The 27,501-nt window shown below is 47.0% G+C and overlaps 1 protein-coding gene and 1 pseudogene across 1 annotated transcript; both read right to left on the bottom strand.

Moving 5' to 3' along the window:
* On the bottom strand, positions 1-24,162 carry LOC124673129 (annotated as a pseudogene).
* Positions 24,163-25,403: 1,241 nt separating this feature from the next.
* On the bottom strand, positions 25,404-27,230 carry LOC124670164 (2-oxoglutarate-dependent dioxygenase 11-like). Its single transcript, XM_047206674.1, has 4 exons — positions 26,940-27,230; positions 26,568-26,815; positions 26,080-26,401; positions 25,404-25,649 (listed from the first exon to the last, which is right to left on the bottom strand). Exons 1-4 carry the CDS (start codon positions 27,228-27,230, stop codon positions 25,404-25,406), a joined length of 1,107 nt encoding a protein of 368 aa, XP_047062630.1.
* Between the last annotated feature and the right edge of the window lie 271 nt (positions 27,231-27,501).

Genomic DNA, 27,501 nt, shown 5'->3' on the forward strand with positions numbered 1-27,501 from the left:
TTATATTATGGATAATTTTGCATGATCGAGGGCCCTCTTGCCATCAAGTTTGTTTGACATATAAAGTCTTGAATACTCTTCTACATTTGTTGTCTTGTATAATACCTTCTCTTCCATAATGCCCAAAATTGGTGAAACTATTCCATCTAACTTTGGGACGTGAAATGCTGATATGGATAGCCGTTCCTTATGGGCATTTACAGTAACTCTGTGCTCAATGCTCTTGTACTTCCCGTTTTACATTATCTACAAATAATAAATAATGAAATTATTCAAATATGTAATTCCTCATTGATGTAGACATGGAAATAATTAAATGTGTACATAATTTATATGGGATTGTTTTTCTGATAAACTTCCCTCTATAGCGTTCAACTATTGAAATTAGAGAAACATCAAATTGCTTAGGTGGAAAGACTTTGGGGGAATGCACATTTTTTTTGTCATTGGTAAGAATTCTAGAATGTTCCTGTGGCTATAAAACCTTTACTTTGTTCTATTTTGTTTGGTCGGGATTCCTTGAAAAAATGGAAGAAAATAATAATAGCCAAAAAGTGAAGTATATTCAATTTACTACCACGTGATGCTAGCCAGAATTGGAGAATGAGGACAACAAGAACAACCTACTTCGCCTAAAGAGGAACTATGTGTCTTTGTTGTTACCAAGAATGATCTTTTCCAATAATGGTTCTTAGTACGAAACAAAAGATGCCTAACTACTCCGAGAGTTCCAACAATAGATTGGGAACTTGCTGACCAATAATCATCATTATATCCTTGCATATGAAGCGTTAAATTTGCTAACATGTCAAGTGATGAAACATCAAACAACATACTTTACCAACTCGAGTAGAAAAAAACTTGAAAGCACACCAACAAGTCACAGATATGGACATTGCCGGTGCATGGTGTATAGTTTTGCAGATGAAGATTATGAATATATGTTACCCTAGTTCACATAAATTTAGTTTTAGACATTGGTACGATAAACTTAAGAAGATCATACCTCAAGAAGGTCACCCACATTAACCAATAATATATGCATCAGTACGTGGTTTGACTGGGATCCATGCACCATGTCTTCTAATTTGTAGGCCTTGAACTGAATTTACTTCTAGTAGGATAGTTAGAAAAGATCCATCAGAATGTGGTGAGAAACCTAAAACCTTGTCGGGTGCTGACGAGCATTGAGGGTAGTAGTTCATCCTAAAAATCTGCACCACATTTTTGTCTGCCACCAATTTATCATTAGCGTCTAGTGTTTTTGCAATGAAGGTAGCAACAGAATCAGCGATTTTCATCAGCTCCGAAGAGTATTCTTCAATGTATTTTCTGAGATCATAGAAGTAATAATATTTGCATTAATGTTAGATGTAGTTAAACATAAACCATCAATCTTAAAAATCAATCAATTGCTAATTTGTTATTGTGTAGATATTATCATGAAAAATCAATATTCACTTCCTTTTTGTTTTGTAGGATTGGAAAAAAAATCTGGGTATATAAATTTGATCTCCAAAAGCAGTTGATGTAAACAAAATGGAACATCAATAATTGATTTGCATATAATGAAGTCAATGAATCATTTATATGTTGTGATGAAAAAATGTAGTTTATTTGTCATAAGTATTGCTAATTTTTTCTTTAACCCTCATGCAGGTGGATCAGGTACAACCTATGCAGCTCCGCTCGTGGAGAAGCACTTCTGTTTATGACATAATAATTGTGGTTGTGATAATCTCGATAGCCTAAAAATTAGTTAGTGCCTAGAAACATCGATCCGACAATGATTTCCTTTTGGTGTTCTTTTTTCTGTTTATATAAGAGAACACATTCTACAAATAATTTTGTGCCTCATGAAGAAATTATTGCAATATTGCCAACAACATGTATAAGCAAATGTTTATAGAGTTTCTCGTACATGTTGTTCACCATATAGGATGTAGATGGACAAATTATAACATCACAATGAACATATATACTTCTTGATCTCTAAGAGGAAAATTCTCAGTTCTTGGAGAATTACTCCGTAGTTAATTCTTGGTCGACTTAAACAGCTAGCTGCCCTTTTTTGAGGAACTTCTGTCTAGGCAGTATTACTGGAAACCGTAGATTCAAGTGCAGTTTTACTCTACCAAAAATAATGTGCACTGTTCAGAAAAAAAAACACAGTCTATAACCTGAATGTATGAGGTTGACTTGGCCAGTAACTCATGTCACGGGCCTGAGGCGGCTGGGTGTAGAGCGCGAACATGTCAGACCAGTCAAGCTTTTGATCATTGGATTGAACAAAGGCTTGGCCGTAACCTTGAAGATCTCCTGGGCGCTGTGCGTAAGCATTCTTCACGTTGAGGGGGAGCTGAAAGAAATTTTCTATGTCACGCTTTACACCCGCGATGACCTCATCTGGCACTCCATGATTTACCAGCTGCCAATCACAAGTTGGACAGATAATCACATGCTTTGAAAGAAAAAAAAACTTCAAAGTGAAAATATACTGCATGTTGATATTCTGAGAGTTGAACCAGATAAGCCTCCATTTCGAAAAATAGAGTTGACCCCGATATTTTTGATGCTTTCGTAACTAAACCGTGTTCTTGATAAAAGAAAAACATGAAAATAAATCATGTTTAACTCCAAATTACGGAGACACTGAATATAACAAGATTAAAGTATCATGGCAACAGAAAACAAGATGAAAACACCTGGCCAGTCCATGTTCTGTGATACTACCTGAAAGAATCCCCACTCCTCGCAGGCAAACTTGAGCTTCGCGGCCTCCGTTTCTACGGATTCGGGCCTCAGGAGCTTGCCGAGGTCGATTTTTTAAAGGAAGGCCCTTGGCCCAGCTTTATATATAAAGCTCACAAGACAAAGTAGCGATACAACACACACACCCAAGCGAATAGTCTGATGCCTTAGTTATTACAAACCACAGATACCAGTCAGTCTATCATGGAGAGAGAGCATGAAGCAACTACAAGAAAAGCAGAAGGTGGCGGCCTCCCCCCCCCCCCCCGTCCGTCCGCATCATCCACCATCGTCGTCTCGAAGCCGCCGATGAAGTCTCCTAACCTCGTCCAGCGCCGCGTCTAGCAGCGGTAAGTCCCTCGGTCTGACCAGAACCCTCCAGCTCTGCATGTGAATAGACATTTTGAAGATGGCGTCAGCCGGATTGTTGATCAGGGATCCCTCTATAGCTAGCTTGTTGCGGATGTTCCAAAGGGCCCAGCACTGAGCCGCGAAGGTATACCACACTAACCTACGGAGACGACCCGAAAGGCCGTTAACAATGGCAATGAAATCCGCGGCCCCTGCCGGGTTCCAGGAGCAGTGCAGGAGTTCCCTAATTCCTGCCCACATGAATTTAGCGATATGGCACTTGAAGAAGATGTGGTCGCAAGTTTCCCATTCCCCACAGAAAGCACAGCTGCCGTCGGAGGGGCCCCTTCGCTTCACCAGCTGGTCCCCTGCCGGGAGCCGACCCTTGATGAGTTGCCAAAGGAAGACACGGATCTTAGGCGGCACCCTAGTGCGCCAAACCTCTTTGAAGTGGGCAACTGCCCCACCCTGGGACAGCTTGTAGTACATTGAGTTGGTGGAGTACTCCCCGGAAGCCTCCAATGCCCAGCGGACTTCATCCTCCCCCTCCAAAACAGGGTTAAGATCAAAAATCCTGCAAAGGTTCTCCCATTCCACCGTCTCAGCGAGACCGAAGGAGCGTCTGATTCTGATCCGCCAGCCATCGTTGTTGCGGACGCCTTCCACCGTAGCGAAGTGGTTGTCACAGCAAGCGAAGAGCCGCGGGAAGGACAGACGCAAGGGCCCCGAACCCGTCCACCAGTCTAGCCAGAAATAGGTCCGCCTCCCATTGCGCACCTTGTGCCTAGCCCCCATCTTGAAGTACCATTTAATCTTCTGGATGGCATTCCAGAACTGGGAGCCCTTGGTGGGCACCGCTGGGAAGAACAGGTCGTTGTCCCCCAGGTATTTGGCTCTCAGCAGATCAGCCCACAGCCCCTCGCTGTTTTGATAGATCTTCCAAATCCATTTTAGCATGAGAGCTATATTCATGGACTTCGTGTTCAGGATACCCAATCCTCCAAACGCCTTAGGCTTGCACACCGTAGCCCAGTCAACCATGTGGTATTTGCGCTTGGTGCCCACTCCCTCCCAAAAGAAGCGGGAACGATGCCGATTCATGACCCCATGAGTCGCATCGTGCAAGAGGTAGAGCCCCATTGCGAACAACGGCAGGCTAGAGAGGCAAGAATTGGTAAGTTCTAGCCTCCCAGCGGAGGCGAGGAACAATCCTTGCCAAGGTTCTACCCTGTGGCCCACCTTCTCAGTGAGGAAGTTCCAGTCCGCCACAGAGAGGGGTCGATCGCTAACAGGGAGGCCAAGATACGTAAACGGCAAGCTCCCTAGCTTGCAGTTAAGGGCATCGGCTACCCTCGGCCGTTCCCAGTCGGTGACCCCAGTCACAACCACTTCGCTCTTCGCAAAGTTGATCTTGAGCCCTGACATGTTCTCGAAACAAAGGAGCAGCATCTTAAGGTTTGCCACGCCGACGTCCGAGGGGTCAAGGAGGATCAGGGTGTCGTCTGCGTATTGGAGGTGGGTAACACCACCTGGAATGAGGTGTGGCACGACCCCCTGGAGGTGCCCCGACTCGCAGGCCCTAGCAATAATGGCCGCTAAAGAGTCCACCATAAAGTCAAAAAGAATCGGGGAGAGAGGATCCCCTTGTCGCACTCCCCGAGCATTTCGGAAGTATCCACCAATGACACCGTTGACAGTTACTGCAGTCTGGCTGCCCGAGACCAACTGCAGAAGACGGTGTACAATCATGGGAGAGAAACCCTTGCGGAGAAGGACCTCCCTCAGGAAGCCCCAACTCACACGGTCAAAGGCCTTCTCAAAATCAAGCTTAAGGATGAGTCCTCGCAGATTTTTGACTCTCAATTCATGAGCAATCTCATGTAGAGCCAGCACACCCTCGTGCAGGATTCTACCCTTGATGAACGCAGTTTGGCTACGATCAATAGTTCTAAGCGCAACCGGAGCTAGACGAGTGGCGTAGGCTTTAGCAATGAACTTAAAAACAACATTGATAAGCGCAATAGGCCTAAACTGCTTGATGTTGTCGACGCCTTGGGATTTAGGAATAAGGGAGATCACCCCACAGTTAAGGCGGGCAACGTCGATCCTCCCTAGGACAAAATCATTGAGCAAGTGAAGGATAGGAGCCTTAAGAGTTCCCTAGAACATCTTAAAGAAGAGGACAGGGAAGCCATCAGGGCCTGGTGCCGAGTCCTGCTTCATGCCAGCAAGGACCCCATCCAGCTCGTCCCCAGTGAAGGTAAGTTCGAGAGCCCTATTCTCATCCTCCTCGACCCTTTTGTCATCAGGCCAAAGATTGTGAGCGAGGGAGAAGGCCCTCTCCTCCCCCTCTGTGCCCAGCAGACCATGGTAGAATTGGTAGACATGACCCATCATGTCTTCTTGGGCGGTGAGCTCACCCTCATCGGTGATAAGTCTGGGGATCATGCATTTCCTTCGCCTTCCATTGGCGAAGGCGTGAAAGTAGGCTGTGCAGGAATCCCCTTTGAGGGTCCATTGGGGTCTACTCCGCTGCCTCCAATACTCCTCTTCCAGCCCGTCTAAATGGACCACCTGGTCCTCGAGGAAATAGCGAAGGGCCCACCCCTCCTCGTCAAGCCCCGCCGAATCCGCTGTCCTGTCCAGCTCCTGGATTTGGCAGATGAGGTCAACCCTCGCCTGGCGACGCAGCTTGCCAAGATTAGCACCCCAGCCTCGAAGGTGCTGCCTAAGGCATCTAGCAATACATTGCCAGAGGTCGACGCTGCTGCGATGCGGCCCCATCGCATGAATGCAGTGGTCAAGCTTGTCCTTGACCATTTGCTTAAACCCGGCCACCCTAAGCCACCAAGTCTGAAAGATAAACCTCGCAGGCCTCCGTTGCTCACCATCATCAAGGAGGAGAGGGTTGTGATCCGAACCCACCCTTGTGACCGCAGAAAGAGAGCAAAGCGGGAAGTTCTGCTCCCATGAGGGTGAAACAAACACCCTATCTAGGATGGAGCGAATTGGAGAGAGCTGCTTGTTGGTCCAGGTAAACCTGGAGCCAGTCCTATTAATCTCCCGTAAGGACATCGAAGCAATAGCATCATTGAACTGGCGCACCCTAGGCCAGTTAATGTTACAGTTGTTCTTGTCATCCGCACCACGCCGAGGTCGATCAACGGAACGTCGTCGGAATGCCCGGCGAAAACGGCGTGTGCGTCTATGTCCGGCTGGATGTACCGTTGGATGGTGTCTGGCGTCAGCTCGTCGGCGGCGGACGCAGCCAGAGCCTGGACGTTGCTGACGGGAAGCGTCGTTGCCAGCTTCGACCACCTGCTCTCGCCGGCGCCACCGCTGGGCTCCTCCATCTGTATCAGCAACTATTTGTGGCCGGCCTCGATGGTGAAGTGCTGAAGCTGCTTCTGCTTTGCTTATTTGTACAGGGATCCAGGCGCCCCAGCCATTGATCAAGACTGTTAATTAACATCGCAGCTTCCTAATCATTTTTTTGTTGGGTTCGATCCAACAGAATAGAAAGTGTTTGTTTCCCCCACACGGAAAAAAATGAATAGAAGTGTATGTTCAACTGTGACAAGAAAGATCCAAGTGGTGATTCCTCTACCGGCTCGCCTGCAATGCCCTCCGATCCTGTGTTTGGACGTATACCTATGCTAAGAAATGGCCGCACTAGTAGAAAAAGGGGCAATAGGCCCGGTCCATTTGGGCCTTCGGTCCCGGTTGCCGAACCGGGACCAATTAGGCGGGACTAAAGGGGGTACCCTTTAGTCCCGGTTCAAAGATTAACCGGGTCTAAAGGCCTCGACACGTGGTGCGGCCAGGGAGCTCGCGGTGGAAGGCCTTTGGTCCCGGTTCGTGGTACGAACCGGGCCTAGGTTTCTCTGCTGCCGCGGCACAGATTTAGGCTGTACCAGCGTTTCTCTGCCGCGGCAGAGTTTCAGCAATGCATATATATCATTCAAGAAACCACAAAAAATCGTCATGAATATATATAGACATCGTTAACAGTACACGACATAGTCAACACAGTACACGTAATGCATGCATATTTACAATACAACATCTCCTCGACGAATATCCTCCGCCGTTACGATCTTCCGATAGTGCTCTCCACCTGGGGTAAGGACCTCGGTAATAAAGAATCCCGCGATTTCCTCTTGAATTGCTTTTATTTGATCCGCTGTTATGAGAGTGTCCCGCAGGCGTGTCATCTATATTTAAAAAGGAGATCAATATATGAATGGAACTCAATACAATAGATGGTACTAATTAAGATTAATTGTGAAATTTTGTTATCGTACACGAGTGTGGTGTATACGGGCATCCCCACCCTTGGGACAGGCCATGTCACACATGAAGGTGCAGACGTAGTATCCACATAAGTTATTCCCTTGTTCCTGCCTCATACACTTTACGAAAAAATAGTTCGATCAAACTAATAATCAAGCATCGTATTGAAAGTAAATATCATATATAAAGTTTCACTGGACATAGCTATATATATAGTACTACTTACAGGGTAATCTTCAAATGTAAGCTCCGGTTTCCATTTATCCGGAACAGTATTGATGAACCGTTTCCAAGCCCTGCCCGGCAAAAAATAATGAGTAAATGAGTAATTGATTAGTTGATGATATCTTCGAATTAGAGCAGATGAAGATGCCAATACGAAATTGATTGAAACTACCTCTGGAGGATGGCAGCCATGTCCGCCCATTCCGCATATTCTTTACGTTTCGAGTCCATGACTTTTACGACTCCAAGGTGAAGATCAATGATTAGGAGAATAAAGTGGAAACCGCACAAGCATAGCTCAATGATTACGAGAATAAAGTGGAAGGTGCACAAGCATAATGTATGTTATATATAACACTCACTTGAAGTTGTAGGGAAAGAATATATCCTCTTTGTCTGCTTGCTTCTCTAAAAACATTACGATGTTGTCCTCTGTGTCCTTGGCGAAGTCTCGAACCGTAACTTCATGAACTGTGTTTGGGTCTATGAACCCCAGCGGTAGGAGCTTGCCTCTTTTGTATTCCAGCTTCTTCATTCTGCATAATTAAATGTATAGCGTACACAAAGAATATAATGAGGATAATTGTTAGTGCAAATGAATGAGCTACAAACTTAATTACACAAATAAATCACTTACAGGCAGTAGCAACTGATGACAGCTTTGTCGAGGGCGTCTTGATTGAATAACTGAAATAGTTCTTCTAACTCAAGGTTTATCTTGTCTTTCCCCCGGAAGTAATGCTCATCTCTAAGATACACCGTGAGGTAGGCATCACCTCTTCGACAGGCTTTCAGGTACCAGTCATGCAACCTTCGCATCTGAGTCCCTAGACGCGCGAGCTCGCCAGGTTTGACGAGATCAGATCCGTATCTATACTTGTTTACCACTTGAGCCGTTGGATAGTAATCTTCGTACTCAACTGATGCTCCCCGAGCTCTAGCCGCCCGTTCGATCATCGATGCCGTCTCCGGATCATGATAGGGCTCCACGATGAAGTGGGGTACGGCCTGAATGTCCCGCTGTCCAAGTTGGGCGACTTTTTGCTTCTTTGCTCGCTCTAGAGGACTGTCCAAGAGAGCGGTCATAATCAGCTCTCAGCTCAGGTCTCTTCATTCTCGTCTCGGCAAAGTGCTTCACCGTCCGCGGTGGAATAAACATCTTCTTCGGCGCAAGAAACGCCTTTTGCTCTTCGGTCTGCTCATGTGGTAACAACTCCGGAGTCCGTGCCCTCATTGGAGTTGATGATCTCTTCGGAGCTGTAGGAGGTGCCGCGGACCGCTTCCTCTTTTGCTTAGGTGGAGGCGGCGGAGTCTCCCGACGAGGAGGAGGAGGCGGCGGAGTATTTTCACGCGGAGGAGACTGGTCATGGATAGGGGAATCATCATCGCGCGGAGGAGAATCATCACGCGGAGGAGACCGCACAGGTGGCGGAGGAGGCGGAGGTGGCCTCGCTTGTTGGCTTCTCACCGGAAACACAATGTTCTCCTTCCGCCATTGCACGGTGGTTCTACGGGCTTCTCCCGGTTCTTTGATTTCCCCATCTTCACCTGCAGGGTGCTCAAGCACCAACCCCTCATAATCTCTCAACACTTCATCCACCATCACAACAAGCAAAGTCGTCTTGGACCGGACGGCAATGGTAAGACCTTGTAGGTAAGAGGATGCCGACCGCCGCCTTGAAGGATAGGTTGAAAACTTTAACATGCAGCTCACAAGGACGGCTCTCGGTGAGATCATCCACAGTGGGGGTAGCGAGGAGGCTCGACCACCTGGTCGTCATCATCATCATTATCCACCCGCCGAGAGGAAGCCACGCTGCTTTTCCGGTGTGGTTGAGATTGCAGCGGGGCGAGGGCATTGAGCAATGCGGGATCTACAGCCTGCCCCCGAGCCATCCGAGATGTAAGTACTTGGGTTACCATCGTTAATTGGGCTTTCATGGTGCTCATACCCTCCTCTAAGTTAGCCGAGCGGTCTGTTTCCCTTGCCTTCCTCCTCTCATGGCTTTTATCAGGAAATCTCTTCCTTTCCGCAGAAAGCCATACTTCCACGGAACGGAGCCTTCTGTGCCTCGTGTTCGTCCGGAGTGTTCTTTGTTCCCAAGGGCGCGTGTCAGCTCATCGTTCTCTCTTTCGGGCTGGAACAACCCCGCCTCCACGTCCCTATGTGCTTTTTTCAAGGCATCAATGGGAACCTTCAGATGAGCTTTCTTATAGATGCACTTCCCTGTTTCTGGATCCAACGTTCCCCCAATTCCGTAGAACCACTCCTTGCACCGTTCGATCCAACCGTGTGTCCCTAATCTGATCCCTTTATCGGTCGGTTCCACCTCAGCCTGCCCGCCACTTAGGACGGTTAGCCCCGTATCCACCTGGACCCGGAATTTGGTGATATAGCTTCAACGCAGCATTTGCCTTATTTATTTCCGACCTTCTCTTAAATTCTTCCGACTCCGTGCCGTACTTCACGAATTCGTCCCGTTGATTTTTTACCTTCTCACTGTTCGGAGTCTTCTTTACCTTGATAAGGCGGCGCAATCTTTTCTTGTGGTGCTTGAATAGTTCGGCCATCTTCTTCTTGCCAAACTCGCGGAGGGCCTGCTCCATCTTGGCCTTTTCAGCGTCACCCCCCTCTTCGGGTACTATGTTGAAATGTGACATGAGCTTGTTCATAATGCTATTTTTGGCTACATCATCGATATAAAGACCTTGAGCTTCTTCCTCTCGCAGACAAAGCACTAGTCCCTTCGGCTTGTGCCATTCTCGAACGGTGATCGGGACGTGGTCCCTAACAAGCACTCCGCATTGAGCTATAAATGCCTTTGCACCTTTCTCTGGAGCAATCGGTTTACCATCCTTTTCGATGTGGGTGATGTCGTGCCTAACACCGTCATCCAACTTTTTAGCCGGGCCTCGCTTCCTCGACTTTACAGAAGAAGTGCTCGATCCGGAGGGCTAAAAAAGAAATAATTCATAGTCAATACAATTTAATTAGTTAATGCATCTAGTCGATCAACAGCGGCTTAATTAATTTATATACCTCTGTGATAACTACAGTTCGGGAGCCATTATGATGATCTTGTTCCTCACCGGCGCCACTAGGATCTTTTTCCTCAATATTCTCCGCTCCCTCACCGGAGTCATTCAAATAAGTTGCGGTGACATCGTCACCGCCATCATCTGGAATAACGTCGTCGTCGCGATCATCCAGAGTACCGTTTGCTATGAGTTCCTCCATGAAATTTTCTTGAATTTCATCTCCGTCCATGCTTTCTACAACGACCCGCAAGCTATACATAGGAACCATCATATGATCAAATTAAGGATAATGCAGAAAACTGAAAATGGAGTTACATATGTAGTTCTTAACTAAGGATCGATAATATAGTGCTGAAAGCAGATACTGCAGTTACATGCATACATAGATCGGGTTCATGTTTATTTAACCCTAATACATATCAATCACTACTACAACCACTCAACCGCGCAGACCGGATCCTAGAGGGCGCCGACCGGGTCCTGAGACGCGCTGGGTGTACCCCCAAAGCCACGGAACAACAACGGGAGCATAGCTAACATGAGATCCCCGCATAACGCTCCATCCGGTCCTATACATGTTGTCTAACGCGTACATGTAACGGCGAACGTGCTGGTCCTCCGCTTCAATGCGCTGAGCTACCTCCTCCGGCGGGGCCGGCTCCCTCGGAAACGACCGTGGCCCATAAGACCTCCACCAAAGAATATCCGGGTCGACAACGGGACCCGGATTCCGCACCAAGGTGCGCGACCCGGAAGCTAAGACCTCCCGGTGCCACCCCGGCGGAGCCCAGTCCCGGACCTCCCCCATCTGCTCCATCTCCTCTAGAAGAGTCAGACCACGGCGCGGCGGCTGTCGCGGCATCGTAGCTACGAAAACAAATCATATATATATGTACCAATGTTAACATAAATTAAAAAATAACTTCACTATATGTTAGTCGGCGCCGGCACTACCATTTGGGGGGCGCCGGCACTACATATATACCCTATATATTTTGGGGGCGCCGGCAGGGGCGTCGGCACTATGTCGCGGCGGCAGCGCCACGGACTCGGCACAGCCACGGGCGCCGGTAGGGGCACCGCCACGGACTCGGCACCGGCACGGGCGCCGGTAGGGGCATCGCCACGGGCTCGGCACAGCCACGGGCGCCTGTAGGGGCACCGCCACCGACTCGGCACCGGCAAGGCCGCCCGCACGATCGGATTAACTATACTAACAATTTTCTAACTATAATTTTCACTACTTTTTCTAACATATCGGATTAACTATACTAATAATTTTCACTACTATAATTTTGTAACTATAATTTTCTATCTTATTTCTAACAAATATTATTTTCATAACTTTTTTCTAACTATAATTTTCACTACTTTCCTAACATATAACTTTTTATCTAACAAGTACTTATAACTAATTTTTCTAACTATAGTAATAGTAACAACTATACTATTTCTAGCTAACTATACTAATTAACATACTAACATTTTTTCTAATTAAGTACTATACTAACAATTAATATACTAACAACACAATAATTTTACAAATATAAATAACAATAAAAAAAAGAGGGGGCCGGCCGGCTCACCTCTTGCCGGCGGAGGAGGAGGCGCGGTCGACGAGGAGGCGGCGACGGCGGCGGTTGCCGGCGGAGAGGAGGCGGCGGAGACGGCGGCGGTTGCGCGCGGTGGAGACGGCGGCGGTTGCCGGCGGAGAGAGGAGGCGGCGGAGACGGCGCGCGGCGGTTGCGTGCGCGCGGCTGAGGAGGAGGCGGCGTCGTGCGGCGGCGGCGTCGTGCGGCGGCGGTTGCGTGCGGCAGGGGCGGCGGCAGCGACGGCGCGCGAGTTTTGGGCAGCCTGGCGGCGTGCGCTCGTTCGTCTCCGCGGGATTGATCTCCGCGGAGACGAAGGAGTTGCAGTTATAGTGCCCCCCCCTTTGGTCCCGGTTCGTCTTACAAACCGGGACCAAAGACCCCCCTTTGGTCCCGGTTTGTAATAGAAACCGGGACTAAAGGCCATTTTTGCTGCGTTCAGCAAAAAAGGCCTTTAGTCCCGGTTTGTAATACAAACCGGGTCCAAAGGCCACTTTTTTAAAAAAGTTTCATTCCCGCCTTATTTCAAATGAAAAAAAAGCCACCGCACTGCCACACGTGTCCACCGCCGCCACCGCCATGCATGTACAGGCCACCGTCGCCACCGCCACCGCCTGGCCACCACCGTCACCGCCATGTACGGGCCACCGCCGTGTACTGCCCACCACCGCCACCGCCTGGCCACCACCGTCACCGCCATGTACGGGCCACCGCCGTGTACTGCCCACCACCGCCACCGCCATGTACAGGCCACCGTCGCCACCACCTTGTACTGGCCACCGTCGCCACCGCCGTGTACTGGCCACCGTCGCCACCGCCGTGTACTGGGCACCGTCGCCACCGCCACCGCCTGACCACCACCGTCACCGCCATGTACGGGCCACCGCCGTGTACTGCCCACCACCGCCACCGCCATGTACAGGCCACCGTCGCCACCGCCACCGCCTGGCCACCACCGTCACCGCCATGTACGGGCCACCGCCGTGTACTGCCCACCACCGCCACCGCCATGTACAGGCCACCGTCGCCACCGCCACCGCCATGTCCGAACGGTAGGTTCTACGCCGAGATGCGCCGGTGGCTTCCGGCTCACCCTCGGCACGTACAACACCCCGGAGCTGGCGGCGCGCGCTTACGATGCGGCCGCATGGCGATTTCGGCGGCCACGGTGCGACATGAACTTCCCAGACGTCGAATCGCTAGAGGAGGCGGAGTTCCTCGCGCCGACGCCGTGCCTCGTCGACGACGAGGACCGTCGCCGCCACCGCCGGGTGCAGCGCCGGATCGCAATCGCCGAGCACGACGAGGAGTTGATGCGCCGGTGGAGGGCGCAGTTCCCCAACGACATCGACAACACCGCCGCGTTCTTCGCCGACCTCCGGGCACAACGCAGGTCCAACGAGCGCCACCGTCGGGCCGTCGCCGTGTTCGAGCTCGATAACCCGAATACAACTTGGGCCGACAACGACCCTCGGTGGGACGACATTTGGACCGAGACAACCTCCGACGACGAGTAGATCGACTAGACTAGTTGTTTATCTATTTTAATTGTATTTTCAATAAAGTCGTTGTGGCAGACGCCGATGATGAGAAAAGTTTCCCGCCGGATTACATGTGGAATTAAAGTACGAACTCAACTGAAAATTAATTAAGATACATGGCCGGATAGTACTCGTGCCTAGCCCTATAGTACTCGTGCCTAGCTCAACTGAAAATTAATTAAGATACATGGCCAGATTCGACCGTTCGAGTCATTCGGTCATACTCGTGCCTAGCCCTATAGTACTCGCCACCGTAGTCGTCGTAGTCGCCGTCATCATCGTCGCCGGCATCGGGGTCGCGGTAGTCAAACCTCGGCGGGAGAGCACGCGTGGGCCGGGACCGAGGGTAGCGCAGGCGGGGGCCACGGTGGGCCATGACGCCCGGAGAGTCCGGTCGCGCCACCACAGCCCGACGGCCGGCCTCGTTGAAGTTCGAAGGAGGCGGGCCGCCCTCCTCGTGCTCGGCGAGCGCCCTCTCACGCCGATTGATGAAGAAGCTTTCCCAAGTCGGGCCGTAGTCGGGATGCCACCGGGGATTCCTCCGCCGCTCCGGCGTGAGCTCGAAGTAGTAGTGGTTCGTGATGGCCATCTCGCGCGCCACACCTAGAGGGACAGGAGGGACCGGTACCCCTCCGACGCTCGAGCAACCAGCCGGTAGGGACGCGGTAGCCCGGCGGGCAGGGGTAGTTCGACGCGCAAAGCGCCTCCGCCTCCCGGAGGGTTAGAGATACGATGGAAGCCATGTGACCTGGTGATGAGGTTTGCGAGATATGAGTCTAGATGTGATATGTAAATGGAGGCCAAGCCAACATATATATAGTGAAAAAATGGCGGGAGGACGGAGGCGGGAAGCGGTGGAAAGCGCGGGAAGAAAAATAGGCGGGAACGCAGGTGGCGCCAAAACGCGTCGGTGGGATAAGGACGTGTGGGTAACCTTTAGTCCCGGCTGGTGGGTACAACCGGGACAGAAGATCCTTTTGTGTCATCTAACAAAACTGTCGGTGGGATAAGGACGTGTGGGTAACCTTTAGTCCCGGCTGGTGGGTACAACCGGGACTAAAGATGTCGGCAGGATAAGAACGCATGGGTGGACGCACTGCTCGATGAGATAAAGCATGTAGCGCACGACGCCCGTCGAAGGAACAAGACAAAGTAGAAGAGGTGCCGTGCCCATAAAAGGAGCATCGATACGCCTTGCCAAGCAGATCAACAAGCCAAGCAGAGTTTCATTCCCATGGATGAAGGGAAGGGTTGGGAAATCTCCCGTGGCGCAGCTTCTCGAAGATGTCATTGGTGCACACGCCCTACGACATCTTCGGAAGCTGCTCCTCGGAATTTTTCCCTGCAAGCCCCTAAACGACTACATATCATCTAACAGTGTTGGGGAAAGGGTTGGGAAATCTCCCGTGGCGCGGTTTCTCGAAGATGTCGTTGGTGCACACGCCCTACGGCATCTTCGAAACCGCGCCTTGGAATTTTTCCCTGCAAGCCCCCGAACGACTACATCTCATCTAACGGTGTTGGGGAAAGGGTTGGGAAATCTCCCGTGGCGCATCTCCACTTTTAATATCTTACATACGGTTACATGATTACACAAAAATAAATGGGAAATTGATTGCCATGTTGAGATACTCATTTGTGCCATGAACATTCTTCAATTAACTTGATGATGGAGCATCTTCATCATTTAATTAATCTTCTTCGGCCGTAACCATGGAGCATCTTCATCATTTAACTTGATGCTTGGATCAATGTTCACTCGAAGGGTGGAATTTCATCAAACTGATTATAATCTTCCGACATGTCTGTCTTGTCCTCCACTCCCATGATGTTTCTTTTTCCGTAAAGAACTATGTGGCGCTTTGGCTCATCGTTTGATGTATTTGTTTCCTTATGTTTCCTTTTTCTTGGTTTGGTAGACATATCCTTGACATAGAAAACCTGGGCCACATCCTTGGCTAGGACGAATGGTTCGTCTCTATACCCAAGATTGTTGAGATCCACTGTTGTCATTCCATATAACTTGTCTACCTGAACCCCGCCTCCTGTTTTGTTGACCCATTTGCACCTAAACAAAGGGACCTTAAAAGAAGGTCCATAGTCAAGTTCCCATATATCCTCTATGTAACCATAATATGTGTCATTTGGGCCTTCATTCATTATTGCATCAAACCGGACACCACTTGTTTTGGTTGGTGCTCTTTTTATCTTGGGCGATCGTGTAAAATGTATTCCCATTTATCTCGTACCCTTGGAAAGTCACTACAGTCGAAGATGGTGTCTGGGCCAGCAAGTACAACTGATCTTCAATATCTTTGTTATTCAGGAGATGTTTTTGCAACCAACCGCCGAAAGTCAACATGTGTTCACGTCTAATCCAATCGTTCGACTGCCCCGGGTTCTGGGAGCGTAGAAAGTTCTTGTGGTCACCGATATACGGAGCCACCAAGGTGGAACTTTGTAGAACTGTGTAGTGTGCTTGAGTCAAAGAAATCCCGTCCCTACATATCATTGATTTCCTTCCTAGCGTGCCTTTTCCACTTAGTCTCCCTTCATGCCGCGATTCGGGAATACCAATCGGCTTAAGGTCGGGAATAAAGTCAACACGAGAATTCAATGACCTCCTCTCGTTCCATAGCCCTTGGAGATGCTTCCTTCGGCCTAGCACGGTTATGAACATATTTCTTTAAGACTCCCATGAACCTCTCGAAGGGGAACATATTGTGTAGAAACACGGGACCGAGAATGCAAATCTCATCGACCGGGTGAACGAGGAGATGTGTCATAATATTGAAGAAGGATGGTGGGAACACCAGCTCAAAACTAACGAGACATTGGACCACATCATTCCGCAACCTCGGTAGAATTTCTGGATTTATTACCTTCTGAGAAATTGCATTGAGGAATGCACATAGCTTCACAATGGGCAGTCGAACATTTTCCGGTAGAAGCCCTCTCAATGCAATCGGAAGCATCTGTGTCATTATCACGTGACAGTCATGAGACTTCAGGTTCTGGAATGTTTTCTTCTCCATATTTATTATTCCCTTTATATTGGAGGAGAAGCCAGACGGGACCTTGATACTGCTCAGACATTTAAAAAATATTTCCTTCTCTGCTTTTGTAAGAGCGTAGCTGGAGTAATGACGTCCTTTAACTCTCTCATGCAGTTTTTTGGGGTCTTTCCTACGTTGCTTGGTCCTCCTGTGCTTCGGTGTATCTTTTGTCTTCCCGTACACGCCAGAAAGCCTAGCAGGTTCACGCAAAGATTATTCGTCACGTGCATCACATCGATTGAAGAGCGGACCTCTAAGACTTCCCAATAGGGTAGATCCCAAAATATAGATTTCTTCTTCCACATGGGCGCGTGTCCGGCATCGTCATTCGGAACAGACCGTCCGCCAGGACCCTTTCCAAATATTACATCTAGATCCTTGACCATACCAAATATATCAACATCATCACGATGGAGAGGCTTCCTCCGGTGATCAGCCTCACCGTTGTAATGCTTGCCTTTCTTTCTTACGGGATGGGTAAGCCTAAGAAATCGACGATGCCCCAGGTACACGACCTTCTTACATTTTTCCAAATAATCACCTTCGAACTCATGTAAACAGTGCGTGCATGCATTGTATCCCTTGTTTGGCTGTCCCGAAATGTTACCAAGAGCAGGCCGGTCATTGATGGTTACGAAAAGCAGCGCTCTTAGGTTCAATTCCTCCCGCTTGTGCTCGTCCCACACACGTACACCTGCTAGAGACCACAGCTGTAGAAGTTCTTCAACTAATGGCTTCGAGGTACACATCAATGTCGTTCCCGGGTTGCTTCGGGCCTTGTATGAGCACTCGGCATCATAATGAACTTCCGCTTCATGCACAACCAAGGAGGAATGTTATATATACAAAGAGTCACGAGGCCAGGTGCTATGGCTGCAGCTCTGCTCTCCAAAAGGATTCATGCCATCCGTACTTAGACCAAACCGTAAGTTCCTTGCATCCTGTGCAAAGTTTGGGAACTCTCTATCGATTTTTCTCCATTGGGAGCCATCAGCGAGGTGCCTCAACATCACGTCTTTCTTACGGTCTTCTTTGTGCCATCGCAACAACCTAGCATGCTCTTTATTTCTGAACAAGCGTTTCAGCCGTGGTATTATAGGAGCATACCACATAACCTTGGCGAGGAACCCTCTTCTGGGGCGCTCGCCCTCAACATCACCGGGGTCATCTCGTCCGATCTTATACCGCAATGCGGTGCACACCGGACATGCATCCAAATTCTCGTACTCATCGCGGTAGAGGATGCGGTCATTAATGCATGCATGTATCTTTTGCACATCTAATCCTAGAGGGCGGACAATCTTCTTCGCTTCGTACGTATCGGCGGGCAATTCGTTACCCCTTGGAAGCTTCCTCTTAATTATTGTCGACAACTTTCCAAATCCTGAGTCGGTGACACCGTTCTCCGCCTTCCATTGCAACAATTCCGGTGTCTTGCCTAGCTTTTTATGGCCATCTTCGCAAGTTGGGTATAACAATTTGTTGTGATCTTCTATCATCTTGTCGAAGGCCAACCTTTCCTTTTCAGTTTCACATTCTCTCCTTGCATCAGCAATGGCCCGGCCAAGATCATCATCGGCGGGCTCATTCGGTGCCTCTTGATCTTCTACTTCATTGTCTTCATTGCCTTCTGCGGTATCATCGTATTCGGGGAAATTGGGATAACCGTCATCATCCTCTTCCTCTTCGTCATTGTCTTCCATCATAACCCCTCTTTCTCCGTGCTTGGTCCAACAATAGTAGCTCGAGCATGAAACCGGATCGCGAAGGTGGCTGTGAATGAGACTCGAGTGAGCGTAATTTACGGTATTCTTGCGGTCCACACATGGACAATACATGAAGCCACCATGTTTGTTTGCCTCCGCCACGGCCATAAAATTATCCGGGCCCGCGAGTGAACTCGTCAAACCGTCGGTCAATGTACATCCATTGCCGATTCATCCGCATGATATAATTAAGCTGATCAAAACCATTACGGAACATCACGATGTATATATACACATGCATTTTATCAATTGCAGATGAAAAGGATAAAGTTGTTAACCTCGATGAAGAAGAAAAAAGCAAGTTAAGTGTGGCTTGATTTGTGTAAACTCAAGTGGCAAATCCTCTTAAGCATTTCATCAAACACCTCTTGTGCATGTGAAGAAGAGAGGAAAGCAATACACCCCTCTTGTGAAGATAGTGAAAAAATGGCCAAGTGTGGCTCACACTTGGGCAGGGGCAAGCTTATATAGCCAGAGGCGGGGCCTTTGGACCCGGTTTGTATTACAAACCGGGACTAAAGGGTTCCCCACGACTGACACGGCCTGCGGCGCCCTGCGGTGGACCCTTTAGTCCCGGTTTGTAATACAAACCGGGTCCAAAGGCCACTACAGGACAGACGCCAGTGGGTGGGGTCGTCCTGGGCAGAAACGAACCGGGACCAATGCCCCCATTGGACCCGGTTTGGTTCAGCACTGGGACATTTGCTTGGGACCAAAGGCCTTTTCTCCACTAGTGCCGGCCGGTCGTTAATCAGCAGACTCTATTTTTTCAGGGATGTAATATTTTCTATAGTGCCGCTTTTGTAATCAAGAATGCCCGGGAGGCCAGATGCAGGTCGGTTTGGTTTACAGTGTATCAACGCCAACTTCGAAGTAAAAGTTTATCAGTTTCGGGAGTGTATTTGACACTCCAGTGTTTCTTAATAAGCTATAAGTTTCATTGGAAGGCGAACTTTTACATTGGCCATGGTGTTTCTCCTCCTCGGCTGATTTACTTTTGCATAGTAAAAGTCTGAATTGCTATTACAATCCACTTATAAATTTCACAACACCCTCTCTCGCGTGAGACGGGATAGTGAAGTTCAACACGTGAATGGATGAAGAATAAACACACATATGAATAAAACGGCCAATACATGGATAAAGAGGGATGCAACAATAATTTTAGGATAAATTGGCTTGAGCTCTGATCATGTCAAGATTCATGCACTAGGCAACACAACCAAAGGTCAAAATTTATGAAAAGGACTAGTACAATCAACTTATACACTTCACAACATTATTTTTTTTTCGAAAATGGGCACTTTATTACTTGCGCAATAGACCCGGCCTCTGCATAACTAAGATGCACACAGCCGCACACAAATTCGTTACAAAACCACAAAAGGTTCAAAGATAAAAAAAACATTGTCCAAATAACAGTAGCAAATACTAGCTAGGAGGGTCTAGCCGAAGGTCACGCTGCCACCCATGTTGGGAGAAAATATCCCTCGCCGTATCCTCCAACCGTGAAGACAGCTCCGTAAAGAGGTCCCGATGCTCCACACGCTGCAACGGTATCCATGAACGAAGTAAAGCTGTACATCGGTAGATGACCTGCAAAAAAGAAGAAGAAATATTATTGAAAATCTTGTCATTTCTACATAGCCACAGCGACCAAATAATTGCAATCGCTCCCATCCTAATAAGACGTTTAAACCTAACATCCACACATTGAGCCAGTTGCCAAATAAATTGACAACACTATGTGGTGGGTATAAGGTAGACCCAATTTGGACGGCTGACCATATAGACCTAGCAAACTTACATTGGAAAAATAAGTGTTTAATAGTCTCGCCCTGATGACAGAAGACACAATTTTTACTTCCATGCCAGTTGCGTTTTGCAAGATTATCTTTAGTAAGAATTACCCCCCGACGAAGATACCAGGCAAATATTTTTGTTCTCAGTGGTATCTTCATCTTCCAAATTTTTGAATTATTATCGATCGGAATTTCAGGTTGAATTAAAGCATTGTACATGGAAGCCACTGAGAATGCACCATTCATGGTAAGATTCCATCGAAATACATCCGGTCCCTGAGTCAATTGAACTAACTCAAGACGCTGTAACAAATCCTGCCAAGAGGCTTGTCTGGGACCGATGAGACTTCTTCTAAACTTCACATTTGGTGGGAAATTTTCCAACACCTTAGCGATAGTATCGCCTTTCTGGCGCACAATATTGTACAATGCCGGATATTGTTCCCGGAGTGTGGTATTACCCAACCACTTTTCCTCCCAGAAACGAATTTCCGATCCATCCTTTATAGAGAAAGAACCACATGGAAAAAAAATTTCTTTGTTTCCATAAGACCAGCCCAAAAATGTGAATCTCCTGGTCTCCAAATAATCGGAGATAAAGCTTTTGAACCAATATACTTCCTCTTAAGGAGTGTTTGCCACATGCCCTCTTCGGTAAGTAGCTTATACAACCATTTACCGAGAAGTGCCCTATTCTTGACCTGGAGGTCTTGAATGCCAAGTCCTCCATGATTTTTGGGCCGACACAACACATTCCATTTAGCCAGCCGATATTTACGCTTCTCGCAATCCCCTTGCCAGAAGAATCTTGATCGGAAATAATCCAACCGTTTTAAGACTCCTCTAGGAAGTTGGAAGAAAGATATCATATAGAGTACCATATTACACAGTACCGCATTTATGAGAACTAATCTTCCTCCCAAGGATAGCAATTTACCTTTCCAACTACTCAATCTAATCTGAAGCCGTTCCTCAACCAATTTCCACTCAGCATTGGTAAGTCTCCGATAATGAATCGGAATTCCCAAGTACCTAATTGGAAATTGGCCTTGGTCACAGCCGAAAAGTTCAGCATATTCTGCAACATGATCTTGTGCCTTGCCAAAACAAAACAATTCACTTTTATGGAAATATATTTTCAGACCCGACAAAAGCTCAAACGCAGAAAGAATTAACTTTAGGTTCCGAGCCTTGTCTATGTCATGATCCATAAAAAGTATTGTATCGTCGGCATATTGAAGAATAGATAACCCTCCATCAACCAGATGAGGAATAACCCATTCAATTTGGCCCTCAGACTTAGCACGTTCAATCAAGACAGCAAGCATATCAGCCACTATATTAAATAGTACTGGCGATAATGGATCTCCCTGTCTTAGTCCTTTCTTAGTCTGGAAGTATTTGCCCACATCATCATTGACTTTAATGGCAACACTTCCACCCGAGATAAAACTATTGATTAACGCACGCCACTCATCAGAGAAGCCTTTCATTCTGAGAGTTTGTTGCAAAAAAGACCACTTAACCTTATCATAAGCCTTCTCAAAGTCAATCTTTAAAATGACACCATTCAACTTCTTTCTATGCAATTCATGAACAGTTTCATGGAGGACTACAACCCCATCCAAAATATTCCGTCCTTGCATGAAAGCAGTTTGAGATGGTCTAATCACATGATCCGCCACCAAATTTAATCGGATCATGGTAACCTTAGTGAATATTTTAAAGCTCACGTTAAGAAGACAAATAGGACGAAATTGTTGAATCCTTTCTTCTTCATTAACCTTGGGCAATAAAATAATCTCACCAAAGTTGAGCCTAAAAAGCTCCAATTGGCCAGCATGCAAATCCGTAAAAAGAGCTAGCAGGTCAACCTTGATGACATCCCAGAAAGATTGATAAAATTCAGCTGGGAAACCATCAGGACCAGGGGCTTTATTATGCTCCATTAGGAAGACCGCTTTTCTTACTTCCTCCTCAGAGTAAGGCGAAGTGAGAAAGTTATTCTCCGCTTGCGAGACTTGGGGTATATCCTCCGTTTTGTCTCATCTAGCGAAAACTTGCTTTCCTCAGGAGCACCAAAAAGCCCTTTTTAATAACTTGTAATAAACGACTTTAGTTGCTCATGACCCTCAATCGTGCCCTCATCCTGAACAAGAGTACGAATAAGTTTCTTCTTGTGTCTGCCATTGGCAACACAATGAAAGTACCTTGTATTCGAATCTCCTTCCAGAATAAATTGGGCCTTAGACCGTTGGTACCATTTCAGCTCCTCCTCCCGCAGAAGTTTTGTGATTTCCGCATTTGATTGGCTTTTTTGTTCAATCTCTTGTGCGGATAACGGTCTAACTTCTGCTTTGGCTTCGAGGTCATCTATAATAGATGATAGTCGCTGCTTTTTTTTTAAGAATACCAGTTGTATGTCGTGCCCATCCACAAAGGTGTTTGCGTACCGCACACATTTTGTTATTCCACCTCTGTATCGAAGACAAACCCACAACCGGCCTTTCCCATATCTTTTTAACCATGGTTTGAAAACCTTCTCGATTCAACCAACTGAGTTCAAATTTGAAACGGCGTTTAATCGGAGGCCTAGGTAAACCTGTGGATAATAAGATGGGAGCATGATCCGAGAACCCAACAATACGTTCTAGTGTGCGTACTGTCACCATTGGAAATTTCAATTCCCAGTCGGTATCCATTAGTACGCGATCTAGTTTTTCATATGTTGGCTCTGGAAGACTGCTAGCCCAAGTAAATTGTCTGCCAATCATTGACACCTCCCTCAAGTCCAAGCTGTCAATGACCACGTTGAACAGGAAAGGCCAACGATTGTCGAAACTGCCACTACTCTTCTCGCATGGAAATCTCAGCAAATTAAAATCCCCCAATAAGAATTGGATGAGGATTTTCCTTTGCTAGATTCACCAACTCACGAAGAAAGGTGGCCTTATGAGCTTCCTGAGCAGCACCATACACGGCTACAAGACTCCATATGAAATTGTCAGCTCTATTACGAATATAGAATTTGATATGATATTCCCCAACCGAATGTGCTAACACTTCCATAGAGTCTGTTTTGACACCGAGTAAGATACCACCCGAACGCCCACGGGGAGGACAGGATAACCAAGTAAAGTCTATACCACCGGAAATACGGTTCAGAAGACTTTGCAAGAAATCCCGTCGCCCCGTCTCAGAAATAGCCAAAAAATCCTAACTATGATCCCTAATACAATCGGAAAAATGTAAGTGTTTAGCCAAGTCACCAAGACCTCTGCTATTCGCAAACATGCCATTCATTGGGAAACAATTGGATATCTTGGAATTTTTGACCGTTTCCGAGGTTTTTTATGAGAGGGAGATTTGGATTTTTGATGAGATGCCTTTAATTCATATAAAGAGTACATGTCATCCTCATCCAATCCCACCTCTGACACCTCACCAACTAGATGAGAAAGAAGCTGATCATCTGATGTGGCAATCGCTTCCTCCTCATCTAAATAAGTGGAGTCCAACCTAGTCGAAACTTTTGGAGTAACCGTAAAACGATCAAATTCCATATGCTTCAAGACTCTAGTTGAAACAGAAATCTTTTTTTCAGAACTACCAAGACTAACTCCTAAACCATTAAGTTTAGAAGAAATAACAGGTGATGAAAACGATAAAAATGATTTAGATTTATGAGAAGAAATCATACCATCAAAGTCGAGATTTTTCGCCGCCTTTCGGTGCATCGCCTTCTGCATGGTATCCTCGTCCGTCACCGTTCCACCGTCCGCATCCACACCAAACCTCCCACTCCGCCTAACCGGAGTGATGTACCCACCATGGCAGTCACTCGACGGTACAGGAGTGGGCGGCGGCTGATCAAACGCCCCCTATGTCGCTGCGAAAGCGACACACAGGGAGTCGTCGGGGTCGTAGGCGTAGAAGGCGTAGAAGACGACAGATCCGGCACTGGTGAGGAAGAGGACGCCGTCAAAGCATTATTGGGTTTTTGGCAGTGTAATCATGACATAATCTTTAACTATAAACCTTGAATCAATTCCAAACATGTTTGGCGACTTAATGTATGTCCCTATCAATGAAATGAAAGTTCCCTTCATAGTGGGGAGTGTTATTTATTTCCGGGTGCTTCTAGGCATTTTTGTGAGGTGTAGTTGGTTCCTTTGTTTTTCCTATGGATCTTAAGGCTATGGATTTTATGTTTTTTTGGTTCCTTTATGTTTTTAAAAAATTATTGTCCTTTACCAAACTTTGGAAGTTTTGGATGCCATATTGGAAGAGATCGTGTGGCAAAAATGCCCGCTGGGATTCCGAGGGGATCTACTACATCCGCTGCTCGCTAGAACGGGAAGATGATCGTCTACATCTACGTGTGACCAAGTACGGAAGTCCTGCCCGATCGTAGCACCAGAAGGAACTTCTTCATCAACCACGAGATCTGATCTCATTAACACTTTGGATCTTCGAGGGTTAGTTTCTTATCTATCTCGTTGCTCCGATCTCATAGATTAGATATTGGCTTTTCCATAGATCGGATCTTGGTTTTATTCGTTCTTACGGTAGAATTATTTTATTTTCTATGCTACGAACCGACAGTTTCTACATCACATTTATAGGAAAATTAGAGCATACACAGAGAATATATACATGACACAAGAAGTTTTCAATCCATGATGGAAACCTAGCGTAATTTTCTGTTGGCCCTACGCAGAAATCATGAGAAGTTACAGCGAGGAAACCTTCCTAGAACAGGAGAATCTTGGCCTCATATAGTACAAGATGCAATTATTTTTCTACAGACCAAATAAACCAAATGGAACATTATATTTGCAGGGCCTCAAACACTTGAAGTAAAAAATTAAACTTCCAGTACAATTATCCTTGAAAATTCTCAATGATAGATACAGATAAATTGCACTCAAACATAAAATTTTACTTTACGAATGTTTATCTTGAACGAACAATCTATAGTAAAGAATCCTTATATTAAAGACAACTTTGCATAATCCAGGTTGCTCTTTCCATCAGGTTTATTTGACATATAAAGTCTTGCATACTCTTCTACTGTCATTGTCTTGTATAACACCTCCTCTTGTATACTTCCCGGAACCGGTGAAACTATCCCATCATACTTTGGGACGTGAAATGCTGATATGGATAGCCTCTCCTTATTGGCATTTATAGTGACCCTATGCTCAATGCTCTTGTACCTCCCATTCGACATAATCTATGAACAACAAGTAGTAAAAATTAGAAAACAAAATATCAAATTCAGCATTGATCTAAAGATCAAAATGTTTTGAGCAGTATTGTTTTCTAATCGTATTGTTTAGGAAACACCTCCTTCAACACCCCTCAACTATTGCTCGGGGTGGAGCCTGCTGAAATATTTGGATCTGTTGAACCCAAGACTATCATAATATGTATAGGCATCCCCATAAGGCATCTGAGTGGGATGTTTGTTGCTGTGTCATATCTCTGATAAAAGCAGTACATAAAGTAATTTACAAAAGTAGTGTCCCCTATTCAATATTATCTCACCCCAATTCAGCTTATTTCTGTAACCACGCAAGATAATGCTCGAAACAAATATAATTTATGAATATATATTTGCACTAGAAACTTAACTTGGCTCTACAAACAAAATAGAGACCTACCTCAAGAAAGTCACCGACATTCACCAATAACGCATCACGATGTGGTTTCACTGGGACCCATGCTCCCTGTCTTCTAATTTGTAGCCCTTGAACCGAATTAACTTCTAGTAGTATAGTTATAAAAGATCCATCTGAATGTGGTGAGAAACCTAAAACCTTTTCTGGTGTTGACGTGCATGGAGGGTAGTAGTTCATCCTTAGAAATTGGCCAACATTTTTGTCCGCCATCAATTCAGGACCAAAATCTAGTGTTTTGGCAATGAATGTGACAATAGAATGAGATAGTTTCATTAATTGGGAAGAGTATTCTTCGATGGAATTCCTGGCATCATAGAAATAAAAAAATTTGGTCAATGTCAGATGTAGGTGCACGATGAAATACTAGCTAGGTACCCTTCCAATTCCCAAACCTATGTGTTGGTATAAAGTATAAGACGAGTAAGCTTTCGTAGTGCAAAGAATACACACAGGCACTCTAGCTAGCAAACCTGAATGTGCCAGGCTGACTCGGCCAGTAACTCATATCACGGGCCTGAGATGGCTGGGTGAAGATCCCAAACATGTCAGCCCAGTCAAGCTTCTGATCGTGGGAGAGGATAAAGGCTTGGCCATAGCCTTGGATATCTCCTGGGCGCTGCGCGTAGGCGTTCTTCACGTCCAGGGGAAGCTCGAAGAACCTGTGAATGTTGTTCTTTATATTGGCGATGACCTCGTCTGGCACTCCATGATTCACGACCTGCAAATCGATCGCAAAAATTGGACGAAACGGTAGTGTTCAGGAAATGCTGTTGTTGCTTCTTTTTGTCAGGAAAATGCTGTTGTTTTGTGTCATCAAATCTGTCGGCGGTCACTGAAGTTACCTGAAAGAAGCCCCACTCCTCGCACGCAAACTTAAGCTTGGCGGCCTCCGCTTCCAGGGTCTCGGCGTCCAGGAGCTTGCGTAGATCGATCACCGGAACCTGGCCGGAATGCTCGGCGAGAACGGCGTGCGCATCGATGTCCGGCTGGATGTACCGTTGAATCGCCTCGGCGCTGAGCTCGTCGGGGCCGGACGCCGCTAAGGCCTGCACGTTGCGGACTGCGAGCGACGATCCAAGCTGCGACCACCTGCTCTCACCTGCGCCGCCACTGCACGGCGCCTCCACCTCCATATGTAGTCACTAGCTACTTCTGCTCTGCTTCTAAACTTGCTTGCATTGCCTTGCCTTCCTTGCTCGTATGTTGATCGAGCTTGCCAGTGGTGGGGGTATTATATAAGGCTGCTAGTGCTGGAACTTGCTAATCTTATTGTTTGTTGGATTGGATCCAACCGAACACAAGTGTTAAACTAAACTGCCTTGTTGCAAGAAAAGATGCCAATTGCTCCTCGATCGGCCCGTCCGGAAGGTTCTCTCATCCATTTGTTTTGGACAGATCCTAAAA

The sequence above is a fragment of the Lolium rigidum genome, chromosome 7 (genome assembly GCF_022539505.1).
Source record: "Lolium rigidum isolate FL_2022 chromosome 7, APGP_CSIRO_Lrig_0.1, whole genome shotgun sequence".
NCBI classification, from domain to species: Eukaryota; Viridiplantae; Streptophyta; class Magnoliopsida; order Poales; family Poaceae; genus Lolium; species Lolium rigidum.